Source organism: Helianthus annuus, chromosome 3 (genome assembly GCF_002127325.2).
Source record: "Helianthus annuus cultivar XRQ/B chromosome 3, HanXRQr2.0-SUNRISE, whole genome shotgun sequence".
NCBI classification, from domain to species: domain Eukaryota; kingdom Viridiplantae; phylum Streptophyta; class Magnoliopsida; order Asterales; family Asteraceae; genus Helianthus; species Helianthus annuus.
The window spans coordinates 124,117,357-124,142,469 of NC_035435.2; the positions used below are offsets into that span (position 1 = coordinate 124,117,357).

The window sequence follows — 25,113 nt, forward strand, 5'->3', positions numbered from 1 at the left end:
GTGATGTGACAGCTCTCACTCGGCCAACACATTTTGGGGCTATTTTCTCTCGATTCCTCCCGATTCTCGTAAGTTTCTACCTCAAATCTTGTACTTCTATGATCTACACGCACTTCTTCATCAATTTCTCTTTTGAATCTTAACTTTTAACCGTGAAATCAATGGATTCGAGGTGTTCTAGGATGATGTCATCATGGAGTTCTTATGAACTTCAAGTCTTGGCCTTATTCCACCAAGAACAACTCAGATCTGAAGGATTTCCACAAGAATCAACAATGTTTTCGCATAGATTTACACATATTCATGGTTAAAAGGATTGAAAGATGGTTTTCTAACTTTCTTTCAACTCTTTTACACTCAATGCACTCAAAACCGATAGAATCGGAGCTCGTTCTGATCTTCTACTCATTCTTAGTGAAGTGTTGGTTCAAGATCTGATTTCTATCTAAGAGACTACTGATTTTGGATTAAACATGAACGACCGTCTGGAACAGTTGATCGATCGGCCTGGGGTGATTCTTGTTCGATCGGATCACTTGGGTCGTGATGAGGATTCTGTTGTTTAGCACGATGTCACACCGTCTCGATCAAAACTACAAAACTTTCAAAACAATCAGGTGCAAAAGACGATCAGTACGTTGGGACGGATTGCTGTCCGATCAGATTGCCACCCGATCGGATTGCCACCCGATCGGACAGCCATCCAATCGGCTTACACTTGGTTTCCCACTTACACTATTATTTCAACTTTTCAAGTTTTGAACGTCGAACGGATTGCCGTCCGATCAGATTGCCATCCGATCGAACGACCATCCGACCATGTGATGTTTGGAACTCCAACACTTAAACAATTTTCAACATGTTCAATGCACGAACAGTGACCAACGGATTGTCACCCGATCGGATTGCTGTCTGTTGGTGCACTGCATCTGCTGATTACGTCTTGTATCGAGTCATAGTCTTAGATTGTTAGATCTGGGCACGAAATACGAGAAAATGTGGAATTGTATAGATTTGGATTGTTAGGGTTGCTTTTATGGCCCATTAGGTTTTAGGGTCGCTCGAACGGACATATGCTGGTCCGCTCGAACGGCAGCTGGGCTGAACCGCTCGAATATCAACTTGTCTGGACCGCTCGAGTAATTACTTGGACCGCTTATTGGGCCTGTCCAATAAGCGGTTCCAGAACTCTATATATACCTTAGGAGCGATCTCAGTTGTAACGTTTTGCAAAATCTCGTACCGAAGTGCTGCCGGATCGAGTACTGAATGTAATTGCTGTCAAATCAATAAAGAAAGAGTTTAAAGTGAATTGCAAGCTATTCCTACGTTGATTACTTGTTTTCCGCACCTGTAATTGACAAAAACGCCTCTGATCGACTCATTCGGGTCGCGATACGATCCTACACTATCCGATTGAGTGACAAACTGTTGTGAACTTGTTCTCACTACGTGTCCTAGTAATCGGATCGTCACCCGATCGAGCCGCCGTTCGATCGACCGACCTGAAGGGTAGAGATACCTCTCTGTTTTCAAAATGCTACAACGAAAACTTCAAAAGGCCAACCATCATACACAAACACATCCTTACCAAACGAGGTGACAATCCAATCGAATGGCCATCCAATCGGATGACCATCCGAACGGATTGTCACTCGATCGAGTGGCCATCCGATCGGATTGCCATCCGATCGGATTACCATCCGATACTTGATACATTCGCCACCGTTTAACGCACTGTTCGACGCTTACACTATCAATCTGTAATCAGGCTAATCTCTGACGCGCTCCCTTCAATCCAACCAAGTTGTGTTTACTTGCTGAACACCGATGGTGAGTATACTCGAACCCTTTTTTGTCGCATTTTGGGTGTAACATGCGTTCCTATCAAATCAAACTTATCAAAACAAACTATACAATTAAATTATTTGACACTTGCGAATGACTGTTATGCATATTTACACGTGATGCTAGTTACATATGTGTTAGGACTTATACTCGCAAGGTCCCGCCTTAACTAGTATAGTACTATAGAACCCGACGGGGTCTAGTTAGGATGAATAGCATTCGCATTCACCATCGCAGCTCGAGAGACTTAGCTGGTAGTATCTATCTTGTATGCATGTATGTTGAGGTATCTCGTTTATGTATTTGGTAATTCGCAGCACTTTTAACTATTTACGCTACTCTATCAAAACTTGTATACTCGCCAATACTTTTGTATTGACGTTGTTTTAACGTATGTTGCAGGTTTAGTCGCAGTCTACATCAAATCAAGCTAGGAAGTCTAGAAACTCACCTAAAATCTAGGTTGTCGGATATGAATTGTTTGAGAGGACATGAAATTCGTGGCAGCTTATGTGATTATGATTGTTTATTAGTATGGGATAATGAACGCATTAAATGCTGTCGCAATTTAGTTGTTATGGATTCTCTTGAGCAATCTGATTCGCCTAGTGTCGCGCCCCGATGATTCCGCCATCGGTTGGGGTGTGACAAGGTTTAGTATTGATGGAAGTTTATAAAATTAACCCTTAGATCATCATTCTCATTATCTTCACAACATCACCAACACTTCATTCTCCTCTCTTCCTCTCCCACCTTCGGCCGAGAACAAGAGCACCACCACCACCACTTTTCACTTCATCTTCGTCCATTCCCTAGTGATCTTAAGGTGTAAGAAGCTTGTTTAAGGAGCTTGGAGCCTTTGGGGATTGAAGGACCTCTTTCAAGTGCTATTAACCACCAAGATTAGCGTCATCTTCATCTTGTGTTCTTCCCTAGCCTTGTGCTAGTAGTAAGATCCTTCTAATCCCATTTTACACCGTGTTATGTTGGTTAAAAGATGATATAAGTAACTAATCATGAAGAACATTAAAGATCAAGAACATAATCTATAACATAAGACTAAAAATCATAATGATCTATGTTGTTTAAGTGTTTATATGCTTCTTGATTGTTTGTGTTTATGATGTTAAAACATCATATGAAACTTGCTAGATTGTGATTAAAGACATGATCTAGCAAGATGAGTGGATGATCTTGTGAAAGACCAAGATGATCATACTTTATGTAAGCATGAACTTGAAGTATGAAGTGTTTTTCTTGAATGATGATGATCAAAGTATAATATAAGTCTTATAAATGTGTGATTTCAAAAATGATTTTCTCAAGAAACTAAGTTAAATTACAAGCTTTACATAACCATTGTTTTTAAGGAAACTAATCACATTTTTAGTGGTTAATCAAGTGTAGAAACATATTATTAACAAGAAAAATTCAAGAGGAAATATTTTTAGAAAATCAAGTTACAAGTTGTAAAAATCTAAAATCTTCAAGAATGATGTTTTTAAACAAATAACCACACTTTAAAGGGGTAACTAAGCTTACTAAACACCATACCAAGTTACTACAAATTTTTATAAATTTTCAAGTTCATATTAAAAATCATTGATTTTGGCACTTGGTAAGTATTGTTTGCTTTGTTGATGAATTGTGATGATTTTTAAAAGAAAATGATATGCTTTGAAAGCATGGAAACCTTCATTTTTAAGGGGAAATTATGGCAAATTTTTTCTAGAAATTAAACACTTAGAAAAATATTTTTAAACAAGTGTTAACAAGTATATTTTAACCATGATTTTTCATATAAAATTTGCCATAATTTTTGTTACAAAAATTACAAATGTTGGAGGTTGTTTTTATAAATAAAAGTGACTAAATATGTATTTAGGAAAATATATATTTAGATGTCACATTGTGTGTGATTACTTGTATATTATGTGTATTAGTTTTATTATTTTAGGATTTGAAATATATATTTAGCAGTGATCAGTCTTCTTCTGAATGGAATAAACCAATGATTGATGAGCTTGAATCCATGAAGAAAAATGACGTTTGGGATTTGGTAGAATTACCCAATGGTGTCAAACCCGTAGGATGTAAATGGGTGTTCAAAACAAAATTGGATCCGAATGGGAATGTTGAATGCTACAAAGCGAGATTGGTTGCAAAGAGCTACACTCAAAAAAAAGGGAATTGATATCAAGAGACGTTTTCACCTGTCTCTCGTAAAGATTCATTAAGGATCGTTATGGCCCTAGTAGTTCTTTTTGATTTAGAGCTACATCAGATGGACGTTAAAACTGCTTTCCTTAACGGAGACTTGGACGAAGATGTTTACATGAAACAACCTAAAGGCTTTAAACCTGAAGGTCAGGAGCATCTAGTCTGTAAGTTGAAGGAATCCATTTACGGGTTAAAACAAGCATCACGTCAATGGTATCTCAAGTTTGATGAAGTCATGAAGAAAAAGGTTTTATAAAGAATCAAGTGGATCAATGCACATAACTCAAGATGAGTGGGAGCAACTTTACTATACTTGTCCTTGACGTAGATGATATTCTATTGGCAAGTAATAGTTTAGACATGTTGCATGAGTCGAAGCGGTTACTCTCGCATAACTTTGACATGAAGGATCTCGGAGATGCTTCTTACGTCATTGGCATCGAAATTCGTCGAGATAGACACAAGGGGATCTTAGGATTGTCTCAAAAGACTTACATAGATCGTGTCCTTACACGTTACAACATGCAAAAGTGCAAACCCTGAGTCACCCCAGTAGTTAAGGGAGATGTTTTTGGTTCATTCCAGTGTCCGACAACAGAGGTTGAAAAGGAGCAAATGAGCCAGATACCTTACGCGTCACTAGTCGGGAGCCTGATGTATGCTCAAGTCTGTACTCGCCCAGATATCGCTTATATTGCTGGAATGCTAGGCCGTTATTAGACTAATCCTAGCCTAGATCACTAGAAAACAGCTAAGAAAATACTTCGATATCTGCAAGGGACGAAAGCCTATAAACTGACTTATAGAAGAAGTGATCACTTAGAAGTGGTAGGTTATTCTGATTCTGACTTTGCCAAATGCAAAGATGACAGGAAATCCATTTCGGGCTATATCTTTATGTTAGCTGGCGGACCTATCTCATGGAAGAGTCATAAATAACAGTTGACCACAACTTCCACAATGATGGCAGAATACATCATTGTTTATAACGCAACCTGTCATGGAATGTTGCTTAGGAATCTGATCACTGGACTCAAAATCGTTAATTCCATTTCTAGACCATTGAAGCTTTACTGCGATAACTCAGTTGTCGTTAGTTTCTCGAACGGTAACAGTTTGACTGGAGCTGGTTTATATCTCGATACAAAGTATTTGTTCGTACGTGAACGAGTTGAGGAAAATAATCTTTGTATTGAGTATATTAGTACTACAGATATGCTTGCGGATCCAATGACTAAAGGTCTCCCACCTAAAGTTTTCGAAGAACATGTATCGAATATGGGACTTACAAAAGACCTTATTTAATGGCATATTGTACTAGCTTATGTTTTAATTAATGAAATTTCCTCAGTTTGATTTTGTATGTCTCTAACATATGTTTTGCCGGTGTAATGACATATAGACAAATATAAATACAAATCAAACGCTAAAGAGCTTATGCGTATTTTGATCATAACTACTAGGTTTTAAATTGAGGCTGTAGTATGACTAATGGTGGTCCTGAGTCGCATAATGATTCAACGGTTGTATTTCTCTGCTACAGTTCTTGGTGTAAAGCTAAAATGAGTGTTAACTCCTGGCCAGGCTCATCTAATACTCATGATAAATGATTACTCGGCTAAGTGTGAGAATGTAAGATTAAATATATTATTGTAGTATTTAATCTTGTAGCCATTATAATCATTTATATTATATAGATCAAAATATATTAATAACCTATTAATAATTAGTTGATAATTGTTGATGGACCATATTACCCTTATTAACTAATTAGGTTTCCTCTTAGGTGTATATATAAGGAGATTATTAGAGAGGTTAAAAGGTTAGACACACTACCTAATAACATAACATCATAATTGATCTCTCTCTCCCTAAGCCGAAACCTCCCTTTGTTTCGATTCATCACCATCATCACTTTACACCCTAGGAAGAACCAGATTATCCTGACAAGAATGTCAAACTCAATGGCTGCATCTCTGACTGGATTCTCTGCTGGCCTGTCTACTGTAACAGGTATCTTATTCATGTTTTCCATTATATTTATACAGAACTGATCGACATGCCACATTAATCCCAAATCAGTTACTTTGACTAAGTTTTAGTACCATTTTTATATAGCTTTCAGTATTGTATTCTTGCAACTATATAATGTAAACAAGATTATGAGTACGGGATACAAAAAATTCTCTCTAATATCTCATTCTTTCTAATTGTTAATCTCATTATAAGGGATGGCCATATCATAAATAATAGAAAGTCAAAAATATTAAAATAGCGAAAAGGAATTAAACTCAAATTTAACCTTCTTTTCTTAAATTTAGTTCCATCAATATTTTTAATATCAAATAACTTTCATATATTTAACTATTTTATTTAGAAAATATATAATTAAATCAAGAATTTCTTTATCTTTAGTCAAATTAACAGGTTTTTGAAGAAAATGATGCAAAAACACACTTGTTACACAACAAACAAAAAAACACACACTTTTTAGAAGAATACAAAGAAACCAACGATAAAGGATAATATCACTTTTAAGAATACAAAGCAACTAACGATAAAGATAGTATAATGCTTCAAATGAAAAGTCGCTAAATCACCACATCAACAACAAACACACTGGGAGGGGGAGGTCTTGGGTTTGAGTCCCATAGACGACAGGAGTAAAGAAATTTACCGTTCAAAAAAAAAAAAAAACAACAAACACACTAAAACATACAGATAATTTAATTTATGGAGTGGAGTTGATGCTGAATAGGTCAACGGCACCACCGGTGATTGCTCGCTTTGTTGTTCGAACTTGCTTGTATTCCTTATAATCAAAGGGAACATAAAGACGAGGGTGATCCGTGTCAACCAATTTTGATGGTGCTTCCACCTTTGTATCGGTTGGTCCAAACATAAAAAAGGCAATCGAATAACATACTTTTGGTTCCAAACAACGTACTTTGTGAAGCACATTGCAATATCTCCCATTGCTCCAAATCTACAATGATTCACAACTCTTCTTAGTAGTTTCAATCAAAATGAAATGAGATACACGAACAATGAAAATTATATTATATATATATATATATATATATATATATATATATATATATATATATATATATATAATTCGATACCTATTTAACTGATATTGACATGTATTTTATACAATTTTACACAGACCACGGTACAATACATATTATGCATCTGATATTTATATAAACACTACATGAAAATACCGATTTAGCGGCGACTTGTCACCAAGTGGCCGCTAATAACTATCATTGTCGCGGCTAAACGTAACAACTTTAAAGAGACACATGAATATATTATAATATAATATGATTTTGATGAAAGATTATATATATAGATCTGTGTTTCTAATTTTATATATAGAATTATGAGTAACGTATAAATGCTACTACCTAGCGGTGGCTAAATATAGCACCAGAGATAAAAGAGAGTGTACTGAAGTTTTACAAAAATATATGTTATATATTTAAAATAATAAATATTTGTATTTTCGCATAGCTTTTTTTATAATTACTCGTATATTTAGAAAAAAATCCTAGAGTCGTCATGTACAAAGGGATTTGAGAAAGTGATCTCACTAATAACATATTCAAGTTATCGAGTGTATTAAGGAACTATGTGAATATAAAGGTGCTTCAAACAATTACAAGAGTTTCTAAAAGTACTTTTAGTTTAACAAATGTAAATTCAGTCACCTCAAAATACATGTGTTGCATTTTAGATTCTTTGTTCGCTTCGCACGCAAAAATCATTTTGTATATGACCTAACGTGTGGTACGTGTGTAGTAGTAGCAGCAGCAGTAATAGTAATAGTAATAATAATACATGTTAAAGATGGTTGTTTCTTGTTTGGACACTTTCACTTAAGGCCAAAGACAAATCGAGTTTACCAGTAGGTTTGTAGTTACATTAATTTGTAAACAAAAAATAAGTTAGCTAGATTGGAAATACTGAAAGTATGCATCTTATGAAACATAACCTTCATAGTAAACACATTGTATCGTTAATATAGAATGGATTGGTTTTGAGACAAACACAAACTATGGTTATTACCTTGCCGATGTCGCCGACATTGACAACCAGTGTGTCAGGAACGTGATCAATCGTAACAAACTCGCCGGAGTATTTGTCAACCACCTGAAGGCCATTCAAGTTTTCATCGTCCAGTAAAATAGTAAGAAACGTATGGTCAGAGTGCAAATCGGTGCCTGATAACCCTACACTTTCCTGACAAAAATGATATTTGATCATTCTTAATTCGCAGCACCATCCGTCATCGAACAAATCCCCGACCAAACCGTGTCCTTTCATCAGTTTGTGCCCAAGAAGTCGGGCTAGATCATGAATAGCTTGTGTATATTTGTATATAATCTCCCTACATGCGATCAAATTTTCATGTAACATGTATGTATTAGAGTTTTTTAGGGTGGTTTAGAAAACTGCTAAACACGCAGTAGATGGTTTCTAGAATTTGTTATATAATTACATAGTTCATTGGAGTGGATAGCGAACGCGTTCGAGCGAACTATCTCCTTTAACAACGAATTCTAGAAACCATCTAGAAGTGCTTGCTAGTTTATAAAAAAATGCATACCTTTGGTGAGTGGAAACAACAAGGTTGTCACATAAGTTGTCTATAGATAAAATGTTACTGATACTGAGACTCTCGTAAAATGGATTTATCACGCCACGTTTGATGTACCCCATGCCATGCTTAGTATTAGCCATCTCGTCTTGGATTTCCTCCGGAAGATCAAAGAGCGAGGCCGTCAAGGCCTTCATATCTGCCATGAGCTGCGACGGGACACCATGGTTGACCATCCTAAAGCAACCCCATTCCTCAAATGCCTTCACTATTTCTTCACTCGATCCCTCAACCTTTTGCATGTCTATTACTGGAACTCTCACTCTCGCCATTAGTTTTAGTCGATGTTATTTATCTTATGGAGCAAATGCTATGTGTTGTGACAACATATAAAGGTAGATCTGAAGTAAAACAATATTGCGCCGACAACTACAATTAATAGAGTTGATGCCACACATTCAAGATTAGTGGTCCTATCAATAATTTTCCAAATATGGCAATATATATCTCTTCCTTCTTTCACACATGCCATGCATTAAATTAGAAATATATTATGTATATATATATATATATATATATATATATATATATATATATATATATATATATATATATATATATATATATATTGGTGGGGTTCCGCTACAAAGTCCATTTTCCTACAAAGTGTAGGAAGTCTTAAAACATCACAATTTAAGCCATAAAACACACACAAAACCCACAAATATCATAGTGAAGATCACTAAAACACAATATCCAAACCCTAACATTCCTTAAAAACTTCAAACACACCATCGTACAACTATGAATATAAAACACAATATGATAATAAAAATAAAACACACTAATATTAGTCATTCGATAATCAAAGCCTTATCATTCAAAACACAACACAAAACACACAAATATGGTGTTTTAGTAATCTCCACTATGTTATTTGTGGATTTTGAGTGTGTTTTATGGTTGACATTATGATATTTTATGACTTTGTACACTTTGTAGGAAAAATGGACTTTGTAGCCAATTCCCACCCATATATATATATATATATATATATATATATATATATATATATATATATATATATATATATATAGGGGATGGATCATAAGAAAACTAGTTTAAATGAGAAAACCAAAAAACTAACTAAAAAAGCCAAAAAAACATACCCAATTTTTTTTTAAATTTTTATAAAAAATCGCAGGTTTTTATGCCTGGAAAAAAATTTTCAAAAAAAAAAATAATAAAAAAAGTTTTTTGTTGTATTGCACATGTACACTATTACGGATATAGTGCACATGTGTAGTACACATATAATGCACATGTGCAGTACAACAAATTTTTTTTTAATTTTTTTTATATATAAAAACTAGCGATTTTTTTATAAAAAATTGTAAAAAAAAATTGTTATGTTTTTTAGCTTTTTTTTAGTTAGTTTTCTAGTTTTCTCATTTATATGTAGTTTTCTCATGATCCTCATATATATATATAGGTAGAGGATCCTGTACATTAATTCAGAAGTGTGAGAAGTGTATTATAACACTATATATAACATTATATAACACCATATAAACATCGTATAACACTATGTAACACCGTATAACACCATATAATACTATGTAACACTATATAACATTATATAACAAATATAACACTATATTTTGTCTGATAGCATGTCTATGATAGATGTATAGTGTTACATAGTGTTATATGGTGTTACATCGTGTTATACGGTGTTTATATGGTGTTATATAGTGTTATATATAGTGTTATAATACACTTCTCACACTTTTGGATTAATGTACACTATCCCTACCCTATATATATATAGGTAGAGGTTCCTGTAAAAAAAGTGTTTTTTTGTGAGAAAGGTAAGAAAGAATCTACATTATTAGATCTTTGATCTAATGGCTGAGATCATAATGACAAAATTGTAAATAATGTTTATTATTAAACATATTAATTTTCTAGATTAAGGGTATATAGGTAAATTTAAAATTTTTAAATTAAGAAACTAACATTAATGCACATGTAACTTCCCCCGTCTTTTTCAAACGTCAATAACTCTTTATACGTAACTCTTTTTTTTAAAAAAAAATTACATCATAACTACGAGTGTTTTTTTATCTTTAATATTAGTACCATATTGCTATACTTATATAGAGAAAAAAATATGTTTCGATCAGATGTTTAGTCCATGAATGGTGTTATATACTTACTGAATGATATATACTTACTGAATGGTGTTATATATACTTCCTGAATGGTGTTATATACTTCCTAAATGGTGTTATATATTTGCTGAATTGTGTTATATACTTACTGAATGGTGTTATATACTTGCTGAATGGTGTTATATACTTGCTGAATGATGTTTATAGAGATCTTTTAAAAAAAATCCAGTTCCTACAATTAAGGTGGCGGTTATATGAAGTTTTAATTAATTGAATTAATGATAAAATTACTTGTTTACCCTTTTGAATTAATTTATATTTAGGATACATGTCATCTCCACAATATTTCTCATCTTTCTCACACTTTTAACCTTTTTATATATACTTGCTGAATGATGTTTATAGAGATCTTTTAAAAAAAATCCAGTTCCTACAATTAAGGTGGCGGTTATATGAAGTTTTAATTAATTGAATTAATGATAAAATTACTTGTTTACCCTTTTGAATTAATTTATATTTAGGATACATGTCATCTCCACAATATTTCTTATCTTTCTCACACTTTTAACCTTTTTTTACAATAATCTTACCATATATATATATATATATAGGGTAAGGATAGTGTAAAAAGGGCCTAAAGTGTGAGAAGTGTATTATAACACTATATATAATACTATATAACACCATATAAACACCGTATAACAATATGTAACACCATATAATACCATATAACAATATGTAACACTATATATCATTATATAACAAATATAACACTACACATCTATCATAGACATGCTATGAGACAACCTATAGTGTTATATTTGTTATATAATGATATATAGTGTTACATAGTGTTATATGGTATTATATGGTGTTACATATTGTTATACGGTGTTTGTATGGTGTTATATAGTATTATATATAGTGTTATAATACACTTCTCACACTTACAGGATCCTCTACCTATATATATATATATATAGGTAAAGTATAGGGAGAAAACCAACTTAAGTTAAAAAAAAACCTGCGAAACCTTTGTAGAAACCGTATGTAACATTTTTAGTTTTATTTTCAAAAAAAACAAGAAATGTAATATACATATTTTTGGACACTAACTTTTATTTTATTTTCAAAAAACAAGAAATGTAACATACATATTTTTGGACATTAATTTTTGTAAAACAAAAAAAGGCCAAGTAGTTTAAAAAAAATGTTCAAAACTTCATGTTACAAAATACATATGTTCAAAAAATCTAATATTCAAATTTTGAGCAATTTAAAAAAAACTACTTGGCATTTTTTTATAAAAATATTCAAAAAGATGTATGTTACATTCCTTGTTTTTAGAAAAAAATTGTTAAATAGGGTTTTCTAGGTTTCTTTTAACTCAATAAGATTTTTGTTTTATGATTCCCATATATATATATATATATAAATAATTAGTGAAAGTGACGTACAAGCGTACGCAATCTCAAGTTCGCACGTTATAAACCAGAAAGGAAATCTCGCAAGGGGAGAAAACCAAAAAAATTGCATGTTAAAAAAAATCGCATTATAAAAAAAATCGCATAGTAAAAAAAATTTCTCATGTTGTTAAAAAAATCCAAAGTCGCATGTTCAAAAAAATCGCATATTGATATTGCATCTCGTACGCATCGTACGTTAAGCCAATTTGTACAATAACTGGCCTCTATATATAGAGAGAAATCGTGGACGCGCGCGCGTGGGTGTATATATATACACGTAAGGAATGATTAAAATAGAAACTTTGTTTAGTTGTGAGAACTAAAGAACTAATTCTGGCCTTTAGATAAAATGGAATGAGTGGCTGAGGTCAAATCTAGTATATTTTTTTTTTATTATTACTTTTAGTGGTTTTTATAGTAAAATAATGGTGCAAGTGTACTTAAAGTGTATTTTCGTCATTTGGCTTCTGTACCTAAAAAATCAAGAAACATCAACATTAAAGTACTCAATTTTCTCACTCCAATAATAAGATCATGTGTAGTGGGAGGGGAAGATAATACCCCCCATTCTTGGGCGTTTTACACTATGTGATGGTCCAGTCAGCTTTTGGGCATTATGAGACATTATCTTAAAACGGGTGTAGTGGTATAATGCCACTGCAATTATTACCCATTATTAATTTTTTTAAATTAAAACAAATAATCAATGGTCCTCACTTCTCATTGGTCAAGTTTACAAGTTTATAATCGCCAAGTAGTTTTAAAAAAATGTTCAAAATTTCATGTAACAAAATACATATGTTCAAAAAATCTAATATTCAAATTTTGAACAATTATTTAAAAAAAACTACTCGGCTCTTTTTTGTTTTTTTATAAAAATATTCAAAAAGATGTATGTTACATTCCCTGTTTTTAGAAAAAATGTTAAATAGGGTTTTCTAAGTTTTTTTACTCAATTAGATTTTTTTATGATTCCCATATATATATATATATATATATATATATATATATATATAGAGAGAGAGAGAGAGAGAGAGAGAGAGAGAAACGGGATCAGGAGAAAACGCCATAAAGTGTGAGAACACTGAGAACGCATCCTGATTGAACACGTGACGCGGGATATAATCAGGGTTTGAGGGGCTTTTTTGTCTTTTTAATCTTCTTTTTTTTTTTTCCAATTTCGTGTCACATGCTGCTTCATTTTTGGCATCTAAGATTATTTTGGCGTTAATTAGATTCGTTAACTAATTGGCGTTTTATTGTGTTTTGGATCTGTCTCGTTGAATTTATTGTTTTTGTGTCATATAGATAATTTTTTTGGCGTTATGGCGTTTCCCATGTCAAATTTTTGGCGTTTGTGGCGTTTTTAATAATTCATTACCATTCATTAATATTTCATAAGATTACAATATTACGAAATCAAAATAAATTAATAGTCTTCTGTGTATGGGATTACATCTAAGTTGTAGCTGTCGCTTTGTTCCTCACTTTCTTCAGATTCATCATCATCATATTTTAGATTGGTGTATAATGCTATCACCTCGTCTCTTCTTTGCTGCATCCTATTCTTGAATATCATTGCAACCCTGGATCTTGCATCGTTCAAAGGTGCTAAATCACAGAGTTGTTCAAGGAGATATAGCCTCTCTGTCTTCAACATTTCCTCCATCGGCAATGAATATTGCACGCCGTGTCGATAAGTCACTTCAATCGTTCCTGCTTCTTCATGCACCACCCAACTGCTAACTGTTGGTAGAGGAGTATCGTCAATATCATCATCATCATCTTCTGACGGAAATTTTCTCTGCAATTTTCTTATTACCGTTCAAGTTCTTTCCCAATCGTTGGCCATTGGAACCCCAAGGGCCAAAATATCCCTTTGAACCCCTTCATCCATACCAAGTATGGCTTTGATTGTCCTGACCTTCACCCTTCTCCTATCAGAGAACTTTAGGATGAAACGTCTCTCTGACCTTTCAAACCTCCATGCAATAACCTTAGCCATATTTTTTAAGTTTTTGGCGTTTTGGACAATATGTGGCGTTTTAGACAATGTTTGGCGTGTTAAGTTGTGTTCTCATGTTCTACTTTTATAATGACTTTTTTTTCCCGCGCAGTGACAGGTAATTTTGGCGTCTTGAAAAGATAAATAAATTCAATTCCCCATGTATTTGGCTTTTAATATAATAAATGTTAGTAATTATGTTTCCGTCGCTTCATTTTACTATTTGCAGTTACTGTGTTTTGTTTCAGATTCATCTGTTTATGGCTGTAACACGTCCCATCTTTACGACTGTAATTATGGCGTTTTGTTTTCCAACGGCGTTTAGATAAAGATGACACTTTGTTTTATTTCCTTGCACATTGTTTTATACTTTTTTTTGGATTTATTATAATAGTACTTGTCCAAAGTAATTTTATTATAGTTTGGTAGTTTGGACGTTTTATGGCATGATGACGTTTCACAAGCGTTTTCCCGTTTGGCGTTTTATTATATTTTTATAGAGCATTAATGTATTGTTGTTCTTAGCTGAAAATTACATAACAAACAACAGAAAAAGAAGATTAAATAAAACAAATAGAAGCAATTTATGATCCAAATCTTCACCGTCATCAGTCTGTTTCTTCTTTTAAAACTACAAGAACTATCACAAATAAATGGCGTTTTGGGTTTGGCGTGGTTTTTTTTCTTGTTTGTGTGTTAAAGTGTCTTTGTAGATGTTGGAGACATAGATTGATGTCGTGTGGGCGGATGATATTTGCTCATAATCTTCATTATCATCATGGAGTCCAAAATGGCATTTACCCTTGTATCGGTCTCTTCTCCTCATCCAAACCTTCTTCAAGAACAAAAAAGACAAAATTACATATCGATGTCATCAGTCTCTTTTTCTTGAAATTTGTCCATCTCATTCAGCAAAATCTTACTGCCCTCACCTGACAAACCATTTAGTGAAACTTCATGCAGAACACTACTACTACTGAGTATCCAAGAAATGATGTTTGCCATCGTTGGTTTTACTAACTTTTTGGCATTTTAGAGTGAGTGGTTTTTAGGAACCATTTTTGTTTTGTTTGTGTGTTTTTGGTGTGATCAATGGAATGTGCTGAGACGTTTCTCTTTGTAGGATGTTTTTGGCGCGTAGTTTAGGCGGGATATTATTATAACAATAAATGCAATTAACAAAGTATCAGGTTTTGCCCAACTTTATCTGTTAAGTCTGTAACACATCCCATCTTTCAGGCTTGGCGTTTATATTTTTATGGCGTTTTATATTTTATGGCGTTTTTGTTGGACAAAACCTTAACTAAACACAGAAAAAATGAGTCAGTAACAAAATTGGCGTTTTGCAATTACATGGCGTTTTACGTATGAAAGGACGTTTTTACCCTTTTACCCTTAATGAAGCACGTTCTACTAATAAAACTGATGTTATTTACGTTAATGCCATCGCGTCAATCTAGTCCATAGATTGTTTTGATCTGACGATGCATAACCGTTCTCACACTTTTCACCGTTTTCCCTAAATCATGGCCCTATATATATAGTGAAAATGTATTGTTCATTTTGCCTTAACATACAAGCGATATTGCATTTCGTACGCATCGTACGTTAAGGCAATTTGTACAATAACCGACCTCTATATATATAGAGAGAGGGCGGAGAGACAGACAGGACGCGCGTGTGTTTGTATATATATACATAAGGAATGATTAAAATAGAAACCTTGTTTAGTTGTAAACACTAAAGAAATAATTCTTGCCTTTAGATCAAATGGAATGAGTGGCTGAGATCAAATCTAGTATTTTTTTTTGTTTTTTACTTTTAGTGATTTTTATAGTAAAATAATGGTGCAAGTGTACTTAAAGTGTATTTTCGTCATTTGACTTCTGTACCTAAAACAACAAGAAATATCAACATCAAAGTACTCAATTTTCTCACTCCAATATTAAGATCATGTGTAGTGGGAGGGGAAGATAATGCCTCCAACCTTGGGCGTTTTGCGCCATGTAATGGTCCAGTTAGCTTTTGGGCATTATGAGGCATTATCTTAAAACAGGAGTAGTGGTATAATTCCCCTACAATTATTACCCATATTAATTTTTTTAAATTAAACAAATAATCAATGGTCCTCACTTCTCATTGGTCAAGTTTACAAATCAAAGGCGTTTTATAAAACACGCCAAAAGCAAAAACCGGAAAACAACGCCCACTGTAGTGGTTCCTAGCGTTTTCGGGGCAACTCACGCCTAAATACCGCCCCACTACATGTGGTCTAACTAAAAAAACTTTGCACCAAAAAAGAAAAACAAAACATCAACATCAAAGTACTCAATTTTCTCTCTCCAATAATAACTAAAAGAACTCTACATAAAAAACAAAACGTCATTTGTACATAACTGCAAAACACATGTTTTTATACAAAAAAATACACTACATATGTATAATAAAACGTCTTCAATCTCAGATCTTGATCTTCATCATCTCATGCAGAAAAAAGGGCTAACTCCGACGTACAAACTAAAAAACCCAATGTAAACCAACAAAAAAAGCCTATGTAAAACTAACAAAGCCCTATGTAAACATGACAAAACCCTTGTAAAACACTATGAATTTTGTTTTCTTACTACTTCCAGGAGGCTCCTTTTCCAAAACATACCAAGCCTTAATCATCTTCGAGAAGAAAATGGTCAATGTCGACGTGCAACTTATGTAACCCTAAAAAAAACCCCAATGTAAATCAACCAAAACCCTTCACTCGACTGCAGGAATGTTCACACAAGAATCGAAAGCACCCATAAATATATCTTATGACACAACAGTATTTATCTATTTATGCTGGTCAATAGTTGGGGTAAATGAGAAACCCCTACACAAACCCAAAAAACCTAATGTAAACAAACAAATATCCGACTCAATTAACAAACAACCCGACTAATGATCCATTACAAAACTTTTAACAACAAACTTCTATTGAACAAAAACCGTTTATAAAGTTAAACATCAGATTATGTAGAACCATACTATGTAAAAAAGACCATTTAGGCCTTAAAGGAGTCCATGGACTTTAAATTTGGTCAACAAATAGATTTTGTGATTTTGATTCAGGGTGAGACTTTAAATCTGATTCGGGTTTGTGATACAGGTCGGTTAACGAAAATTATTGTCAACAGATAACAATTCAGAAAAACTTAAAAAAACCAAAAAAAAAAATTGTCAACTAATTCAGAAAAACTTTTGCTTTCAGTTGATAACAACCAAACTATAAAAGTGTAACATCCGTAAAAAACAGATCCCCAAACCCGACATGTATTATAAACCGGATATGACGTGCTTGAATAAAAATGCGGATTTCTTATAATGCTTGTTTGTTTTTGTAGATAGCGAGCTGCGCGTTAACACGCGCGTTGCGACGGAATGTTGATTATGAAAACATTCTTTTCAAAAAGGAAATCAACTCAATACGTACATAACAAAATGTAGCAATGATACATTCACGCCATTAAAATATTTCTCATTTGATCTGATTGTTTGTAAAAAAGTATTCCCATATGAATGTCTAAAAAGAAAGGCAACATTAAAGCATCAATTATTTATAATTTTTAAAAAGAAAGAAGGGCAACATGTGTGTGCAGTCATTCTGGGTCGACCCGTTTCATCCATGCTGAAAATGGCAGGTTTCAATCAAACTGGTTTTAAGCCATTAATAAGACAAATTGCTCTATGCAGATCCTTACTGATTATTTTTCCTTCCTAAGACTAAGCGGTATGGGGGCCGGCTGAGGCCCGGCGCCGGTCCCCCACACCGCCCCCTGGTTCCGGCACGGCAAGTTCGGCTCCCCACAGACGGAGAGGACGGGCCACCTTCTTCTCTCTTCTCTCACAATAACCTATACATACATACATATATATACATAAAGGGGCTCATCCCCCACCCCCTAGGTCCATCCCCTTGAAGCCTTTCCTACGTGGCGGTGACGTGGCGGCCCATCCCCTTGGGGATGAGGCTCTCCATACCCTCCAGTCTAACTGGTTATTTTTCCTTGAAATTGCTTTACATAAATATGTCTTTTTTTAACAATGGCTTACGTAAATATATAATGGTTTGGTATGACCAATACCTAGTCAAGTGATAGTCTAAACGTAAGCGCATATTAAACCATTCGACTATTCTTGTTGTATACTTATGGTATAGCAACAGCATGCCTAAACATAAGGTATAATGCGCGTAAAGGCTACTATTTGTTAGGAAACAAATACGATCGGATTTCAGAACCAGAATCACGGTTTCGCGTGAAGCCTATACGATCAAGTATACAAACGAATCAATACACAAAGTTTCTTAAAGAAAAGAATGTCAAGAAATTCAAGTATATATATTGGAACCACGATAACGGATTCTTGCAAAGACTAATGTTTGGTACAAAAATACGTTCAAGATTTCGGAGTCAGAATCACGGTGTAGCGCAAAGCCTACTGTTTGGTACGAAACAATTACAATGAAGATAGAGAAATGAATCAATCCTCAAAGTTTCTTAATAAACGATTGTCAAGAAATTCAAGTATACATTCACATATGTACAAGTTGGAACCGTATCACGGATATTCACTTTCAAATTTAAACAATAATTTGCATAAGGTAAAGATTGTTTTTTAAGTCATACACATAAAATTAATTCACATGAGTGCCAATTGAATCTGATCCTTTAGGAGAGATTTCTTTCAATTACAATGTCACAAATAACTCAAATCTATGATATAGCATTCTAAATGTAATAGTCATTGTTTAATGCTAAATTTTATCATTCATATTTAAAAAAAAAAAAAAAAGAGAAGGTTCTGGGATACAGTGGCATTAAGAGTGGCATTTAGGAATAAACCATCAAGAGTGGTATATAGGAATAACCCAACAAATCATATATTTTCAGGAATAGTCCAACAAATCGTCTATTTGTTGAAATTGCATAACCAACATAATAAAATCAGTGACTTATTTCTTAAACACACAACAAATTGTTTAAACATAAATAATTAACTACAAGTATTACACATGCAAATAGTAAACATCAATTCCTTAAACAAACAACAAATCATTTTAACATTCATAATCGCATACGCATATTACACAACACAGAGTAGACTTACAAGTTACACAATTAAGCATCAAAATTGGACCAAAATAGGAATTATAAACCTAATTGTGATTCAAAAAGGGGAAAGGACAAACATGGAAGGGATTTTATATATGTTACTTTTGATATCAACACGACTGATGGCTTCGAATGAATTTTTATTTTTTGATAACGAAATTTGATGGATGAAAGGTTTACTGATTTGGTTTTGGTTGAGGCGGTTAGTATATACGTATATAGATGATGATTAGAATTATATAATAGGATATAGTTATGTAGGGTGGGGTTTGGCTACAAAGTCTATTTTTCCTACAAAGTGTACAAAGTCATAAAACACTACACTTTCAGCCATAAAACACACTTAAAACTAGGGTTGTTCATTTTTATCCAAAACCCGAAACCCGACCCGAATTTAAAGCCACCCGAATTAGCGAATACCCGAAAAACCCGAACCCGAGAAACCTGAACCCGACTAACCCGAAATTTAAATGGTTCGGTTATCGGGTCACTTTTTCCAGGCCAAAAACCCGAACAACCCGACCCGAAAAACCCGAAACCCGAAAAAAACCCGAACATGTATTGTTTTTTTCTTATAAAAGTGTTTAGATTTGGAGTCTTTAATAGACGGAACACTGAGTTTTGGGACTTTTAAATATTATAATAGCATATTGTCAACTAATTTTTGAACTTTTATTATATTTTTCAAGTAACAATATGATTTTGATGATATTTTGTAAAAAAAAAAAACATTTATTTTCATTTTACATCTAAGGGGTTGTTTGGCAACATCTGAATGGTTAAGTGCTGAACCAGTAAGAGGTCTGAACCATTAAGTGCTGAACCAGTAAGAGGTCTGAACCATTAAGAGCCTGTATAATGCTTAACCGTTCAGAGACAAATGTCTGACCAATTCAGATTACAGGTCTTAACCATTCAGACTCTGTATAAATCTTAACCACTCAGAGGCAAATGTCTAAATCATTCAGACATCTGCTCATTAAACAAACAGTCTGAACCATTAAGAGCCTCATTAAGAGGTAAACAAACAGCCCCTAAATCCTAAAACCGAATAACCCGACCCGAACCCGACTAACCCGAACTTTAAAATGGGTTGGTTATCGGGTCAATTTTTCCCAGAGAAAAACCCAAACAACCCGACCCGAAAAATCCAAAACCCGAAGAAAAAACCCGATGAACACCCCTACTTAAAACCCACAAATAACAGAGTGAAGATCACTAAAACACAATATTCAAACCTTAGCAGTCCATAAAAACTTCAAACACGCTAACGTAGAACTATGAATATAAAACACAACATGATAATCAACATAAAACACAGTAATGTTAGTCATTCGATAATCAAAGCCTTATCATCCAAAACACAACACAAAACCCACAAAATATGGCGTTTAATAGTCTAAACTTTGTTATTTGTGGGTTTTGAATGTGTTTTATGGTTGACATTATGATGTTTTATAACTTATTATACTTTGTAGAAAGATGGACTTTGTAGCCAACTCCTTCCATATATACCCTAGTTATGTAATATGAAATATGAAAAATTATAATATTTAAATTGGATGTGAATATGTGGTTGCATGAAAGTTACGGTGGTTCACAAATAAAAAGCATAAATTGCTTGATTTGTCATGCCTTGTTATTATTTAAATAGTATTAATAAAATAACTTCAATCTTATCAAACACTGCTATAAAAGAAGGGACCGCAATGTTTGACTTTTGGCACAATGCATTGAATTGAAACGCTACTTTATTAATGAAGTGAATTGATACAACAGTTCTGGTATAAAATATAAAATGCCGGAAGTAAGTTTATACCGAAAGTAACTTTGAATAAAATGGTGTAATAAAACGATGTGTTCAGATAAGATGAAATGATGCGATGTCGTTTCATGAAACGCAAGAATAAAAAAGAATAAGTTTTAAACCAATAGAAATGCTTCATTTTACTTCATTTATTATGTGTATTTAATGTTATTAATATGAGCATATAGGTAAATTTATAATTGTAATTAATTAGCTGAACTTGTAACTCACTTTTAAATATACTCTTTCAAGATAAAATAATTTATAGTGAAGGACAATTTTTGACTTGTGTAGGATAAATTTTAGTATGTGTAGGATAAATTCTTAAATGTATATGATAAGTTTAGATATGCGTAGCGTAAATTTCGATAAGTGTAAGATATATGTAGGATAAATTTTGAAATGTGTAGGATAAAATGTTTTTTGCTTTATTAACGAGAGATAACATAATTAATGGGAGGAGTTATAAACTATTTAATGTTTTACCATTATACCTTTTTTTTCTCACATTAAATTTCTTCTCAAATGAACTTTCCCTCTAGTAATATAATGAATAAAATTTTGTAGGTAGAATGAACAAAATGAAAAGGTGTGAGTAAAATGAACTAAAGGGTGTGACTTTTTGATGCGTGTGTAGCGTGATATATTTTTATTAATATTTTAAACCCTTTTTAACACTTCAGTCAAGTTTTAAATTTATAAAACACGATATTCTAATAACACTAAACACACATATGGGCAAGTGCACCCATCATGAGCGTAGTATAGCGTTGGTAAGATACCGAGGTCGTCCAAGGACACAATAGCTTTTAGTACCGGTTTATCCTCAACGTTTAATCAAATTAAAATTTTAGAAAAGGTTTTAAACATAAAAATAAAAACTAAAAATGCTGAAAAATAAAATAAAATAAAAACAGATAGACAAGATGAATCACTTGGATCCGGCTCGCCTTTAGGGTAACCTTTGATGATTTCCGCACTTTTGCATTTTTTAAGAGATTATCTTAGTTATAGTAGTAGGCCCCTCTTTTGAAGGTGACGTTACCCTCAACCCAGTGGTTTGAGTCAGCAAGGATACAATCCCAAAGGGTCGGAATATTGGAAGATAATTAATTAAGTTATTAATGCGTAATGTGGTAGGCCCCTCTTTTGAAGGTGACGTTACCCTCGGCTAAGTGGTTTGAGTCAGCAGGGATACAATCCCAAGTAGTCGGGTTAATGTATTAATAGTAGTTTACATATGAGGGGATCAAGCCATTCGCACCCCCTCCATCCAATACCAATGGGTATTGAAGGAGGTCCTAGTAAGCTTGACCCAGGTCGTTGCAGGATCTATACACTGAACAAGGCAAGAACCTTACCAAACCATTCCCTTAACCCCCGACCAGGTAGCCAACATATCTCTATATAGACTGTAGAGATATGAATGGTGAAAATCTTTTATTTTATATATACAGTAAAATAATGGCAAGACACCACGGATAAATGATAAGAAAGTTTCACCTTCAACATAAGAAACTAGTTATTAAAGTCATTAATACAAAACCGAATAAAAAGTGCGAAAAGATTAAAAATCAAAAGTATTACACTAAATGCTTGTCTTCACCAAGTGATGTAAGAGACTTAGGCAAACATGGCCTTTGATTGTCAAGAACTCTTACTATCAATCTTGGATCCCGAAACTACTACACACACTCTAAGATGGATGATGGATGATGGTGGTGGATGTGGGTTGTAGTGGTGGTGGAGTGTGGGTGAAGTGGGAGAGAGGTGGTTTGCCAAGGGATGCCTTTGAAGTGAACCAAGCCCTTCTATTTATAGCCTGTACAGACGCCCGGACACGGCCCCGCGTCCATTTGTTGGGTCTAAAATGTGTAGTCTAATGTTATCAACGAATCAAGTCAACAAAGTCAACTCCAACAAGTCAAAGTCAACGGGCAAGTCGACACGAGAAGATCGAAGAATGATATGGCGCGTGGAAGTTCGAGATATGACAGTTTTATTGCTTTGGATAATTAAATATATTTTGTTTAGACAAAATATATTTATTAGCTCTTTTAATTAGTTTTCATGTTTATTACTAGTTTTGGCAAGTTATTAACCCTAGGGACTTAAATGTAAATAGCCTAAGTGTGTTTAGGCTATAAATAGAAAGTGATGATTAGGGTTTTGGCAACACACATTCTAGAGAGATTTGGGGGCTAATTGTATCATCATCATTGCAAATCAATCTAGTGGTTTTTTCAAGTTCATTTTGAGTGTGTTCATCTTTATTGTTATACAAAATCAGATTTTTGGCTCGATTTGATCCTACAATTTGGTATCAGAGCTTGGTACTCGAATTTGGGATTCAACAATCTTCAAATTCATCATAAAAATCTGATTTTTATTTGAAAAAGTTTTGAAGTTTTTAGGGTTTTTGATTTTATTCACTATTTCTTCAAAATCTTGTCTTTAAAAGGTTTGAAACGGTTTGTTTGTTGGTTGATAATTGATACTTTTATGAGTAAAATGTTTTAGAAAGGTTTTCATATCAGTCAGAACTATTTTTTCGGATCAGAAGGTTGTTTTTCTGATGAATACGGCGTTTTTACTATGAATACAGCGATTTTATTTTGAATATTGAAAGTTCCGGCGAATTTGTGTTTTCCGGCGAATTTGTGTTTTCCGGCGAATTTGTGTTTTCCGGCGAAATTAAATCTTGAACGCGAGTTCAAGTTCTCCGGCGTATTTGTTAAATACGCCGGTAAGTCACGTTTCCGACGTCGTTATTCCGGCAGTTTAGTTAAAGTCAGCGTATTTGTTTTTTTTTTAAGAAAGAGTAGAAACAGAAGTATATTAAAAAAAAAAAATTGAATCTCTTTTAACAGATTAGGGTTTCTGGCAATATTCTCCGGCGCCGCCTTTCCGACGATCTATTTCCGACCTCCACTGTTGCCGGGACAACATCTTCTTTCTCCTGCAAACTTCCAGCCATAATTTAGGGTTCCGGCAAGTTATTCCGGCGCCGCCACGTATCCGGTGAACTGACTTCAACCAAAACCACCACTATTTCCGGCCAGCGTCAACAGACATCAGCTTCATCAAACAGTTGAACATCAACTACATTTTACATCTAACATCAACTGCACCTTCAACAATTTTTAACTGTTAAACAATTAAAACAAAGAGTTAATCAAATTTTTTTTCACAATTTTAATCTGTTATCATCAACATCTTCAACCGAGCTCCACCGTACACCCAAACCCACCAGCAAACATCCGCCGTCTCCTCTCCACACTCTCCGTCTCCGTTCACCGGTCATTCGCTGCCGTTCAACCCACCACTACATCCGTCCGCCGTCGTTCACCCCCGCTGTTACACCGTCACCGGAGCTAAAACATCTTCCACACCCTCCTACTCGCTGCAATAACCGTCTCGGTACTCTTAACCAACGACTCATATTCCATCAACGGCGGTGACGTTACTCTCACGCGCCACCGCACATACCCGAAACCACCGTACACTGCCTTTTAACCACCATCGTAACCACCGCCTCAGCCGACGTAACCACCGTCGCCACCGACCGCCGTCTACGGACTCCGTCAACTCCCTCACTTTCTTCCACCATCTCCGTTCCGGTCAACACAAATAGGTAGTACCTACATCGATTCCAATCGTCGGACCTTCACCTTTACCAGCCATTATTATCTGTATCTAATATTTGTGATCTAAGTTTAGGAGAATGTGTGTGAGGGTTTGATAAAAGAGGGATTGAAAATCTGATAATTTTGTTGTTCTTCGTGAAACAGAGAGAGAGGAAAGACAAAAAAAAAAAAAAAAAAGAAGTGGTTGTTGTGT

The 25,113-nt window shown here is 34.0% G+C and overlaps 1 protein-coding gene across 1 annotated transcript; it reads right to left on the reverse strand.

The window, feature by feature from the left end:
• Window positions 1-6,539: 6,539 nt before the first annotated feature.
• LOC110877629 (2-oxoglutarate-dependent dioxygenase DAO) lies at window positions 6,540-9,028 on the reverse strand. Its single transcript, XM_022125789.2, has 3 exons — window positions 8,684-9,028; window positions 8,143-8,464; window positions 6,540-7,054 (listed from the first exon to the last, which is right to left on the reverse strand). Exons 1-3 carry the CDS (start codon window positions 9,004-9,006, stop codon window positions 6,800-6,802), a joined length of 900 nt encoding a protein of 299 aa, XP_021981481.1. The 5' UTR covers window positions 9,007-9,028; the 3' UTR covers window positions 6,540-6,799.
• Window positions 9,029-25,113: the final 16,085 nt, after the last annotated feature.

Coding starts and splice junctions, on each gene's coding strand:
- LOC110877629 (XM_022125789.2), bottom strand. CDS start 9,006: ATGGCGAGAGTGAGAGTTCCAGTAATAGACATGCAAAAGGTTGAGGGA. Junction 8,465..8,683: donor GTTGTTTCCACTCACCAAAG/GTATGCATTTTT, acceptor GATCGCATGTAG/GGAGATTATATACAAATATA. Junction 7,055..8,142: donor ATGTCGGCGACATCGGCAAG/GTAATAACCATA, acceptor GAATCATTGTAG/ATTTGGAGCAATGGGAGATA.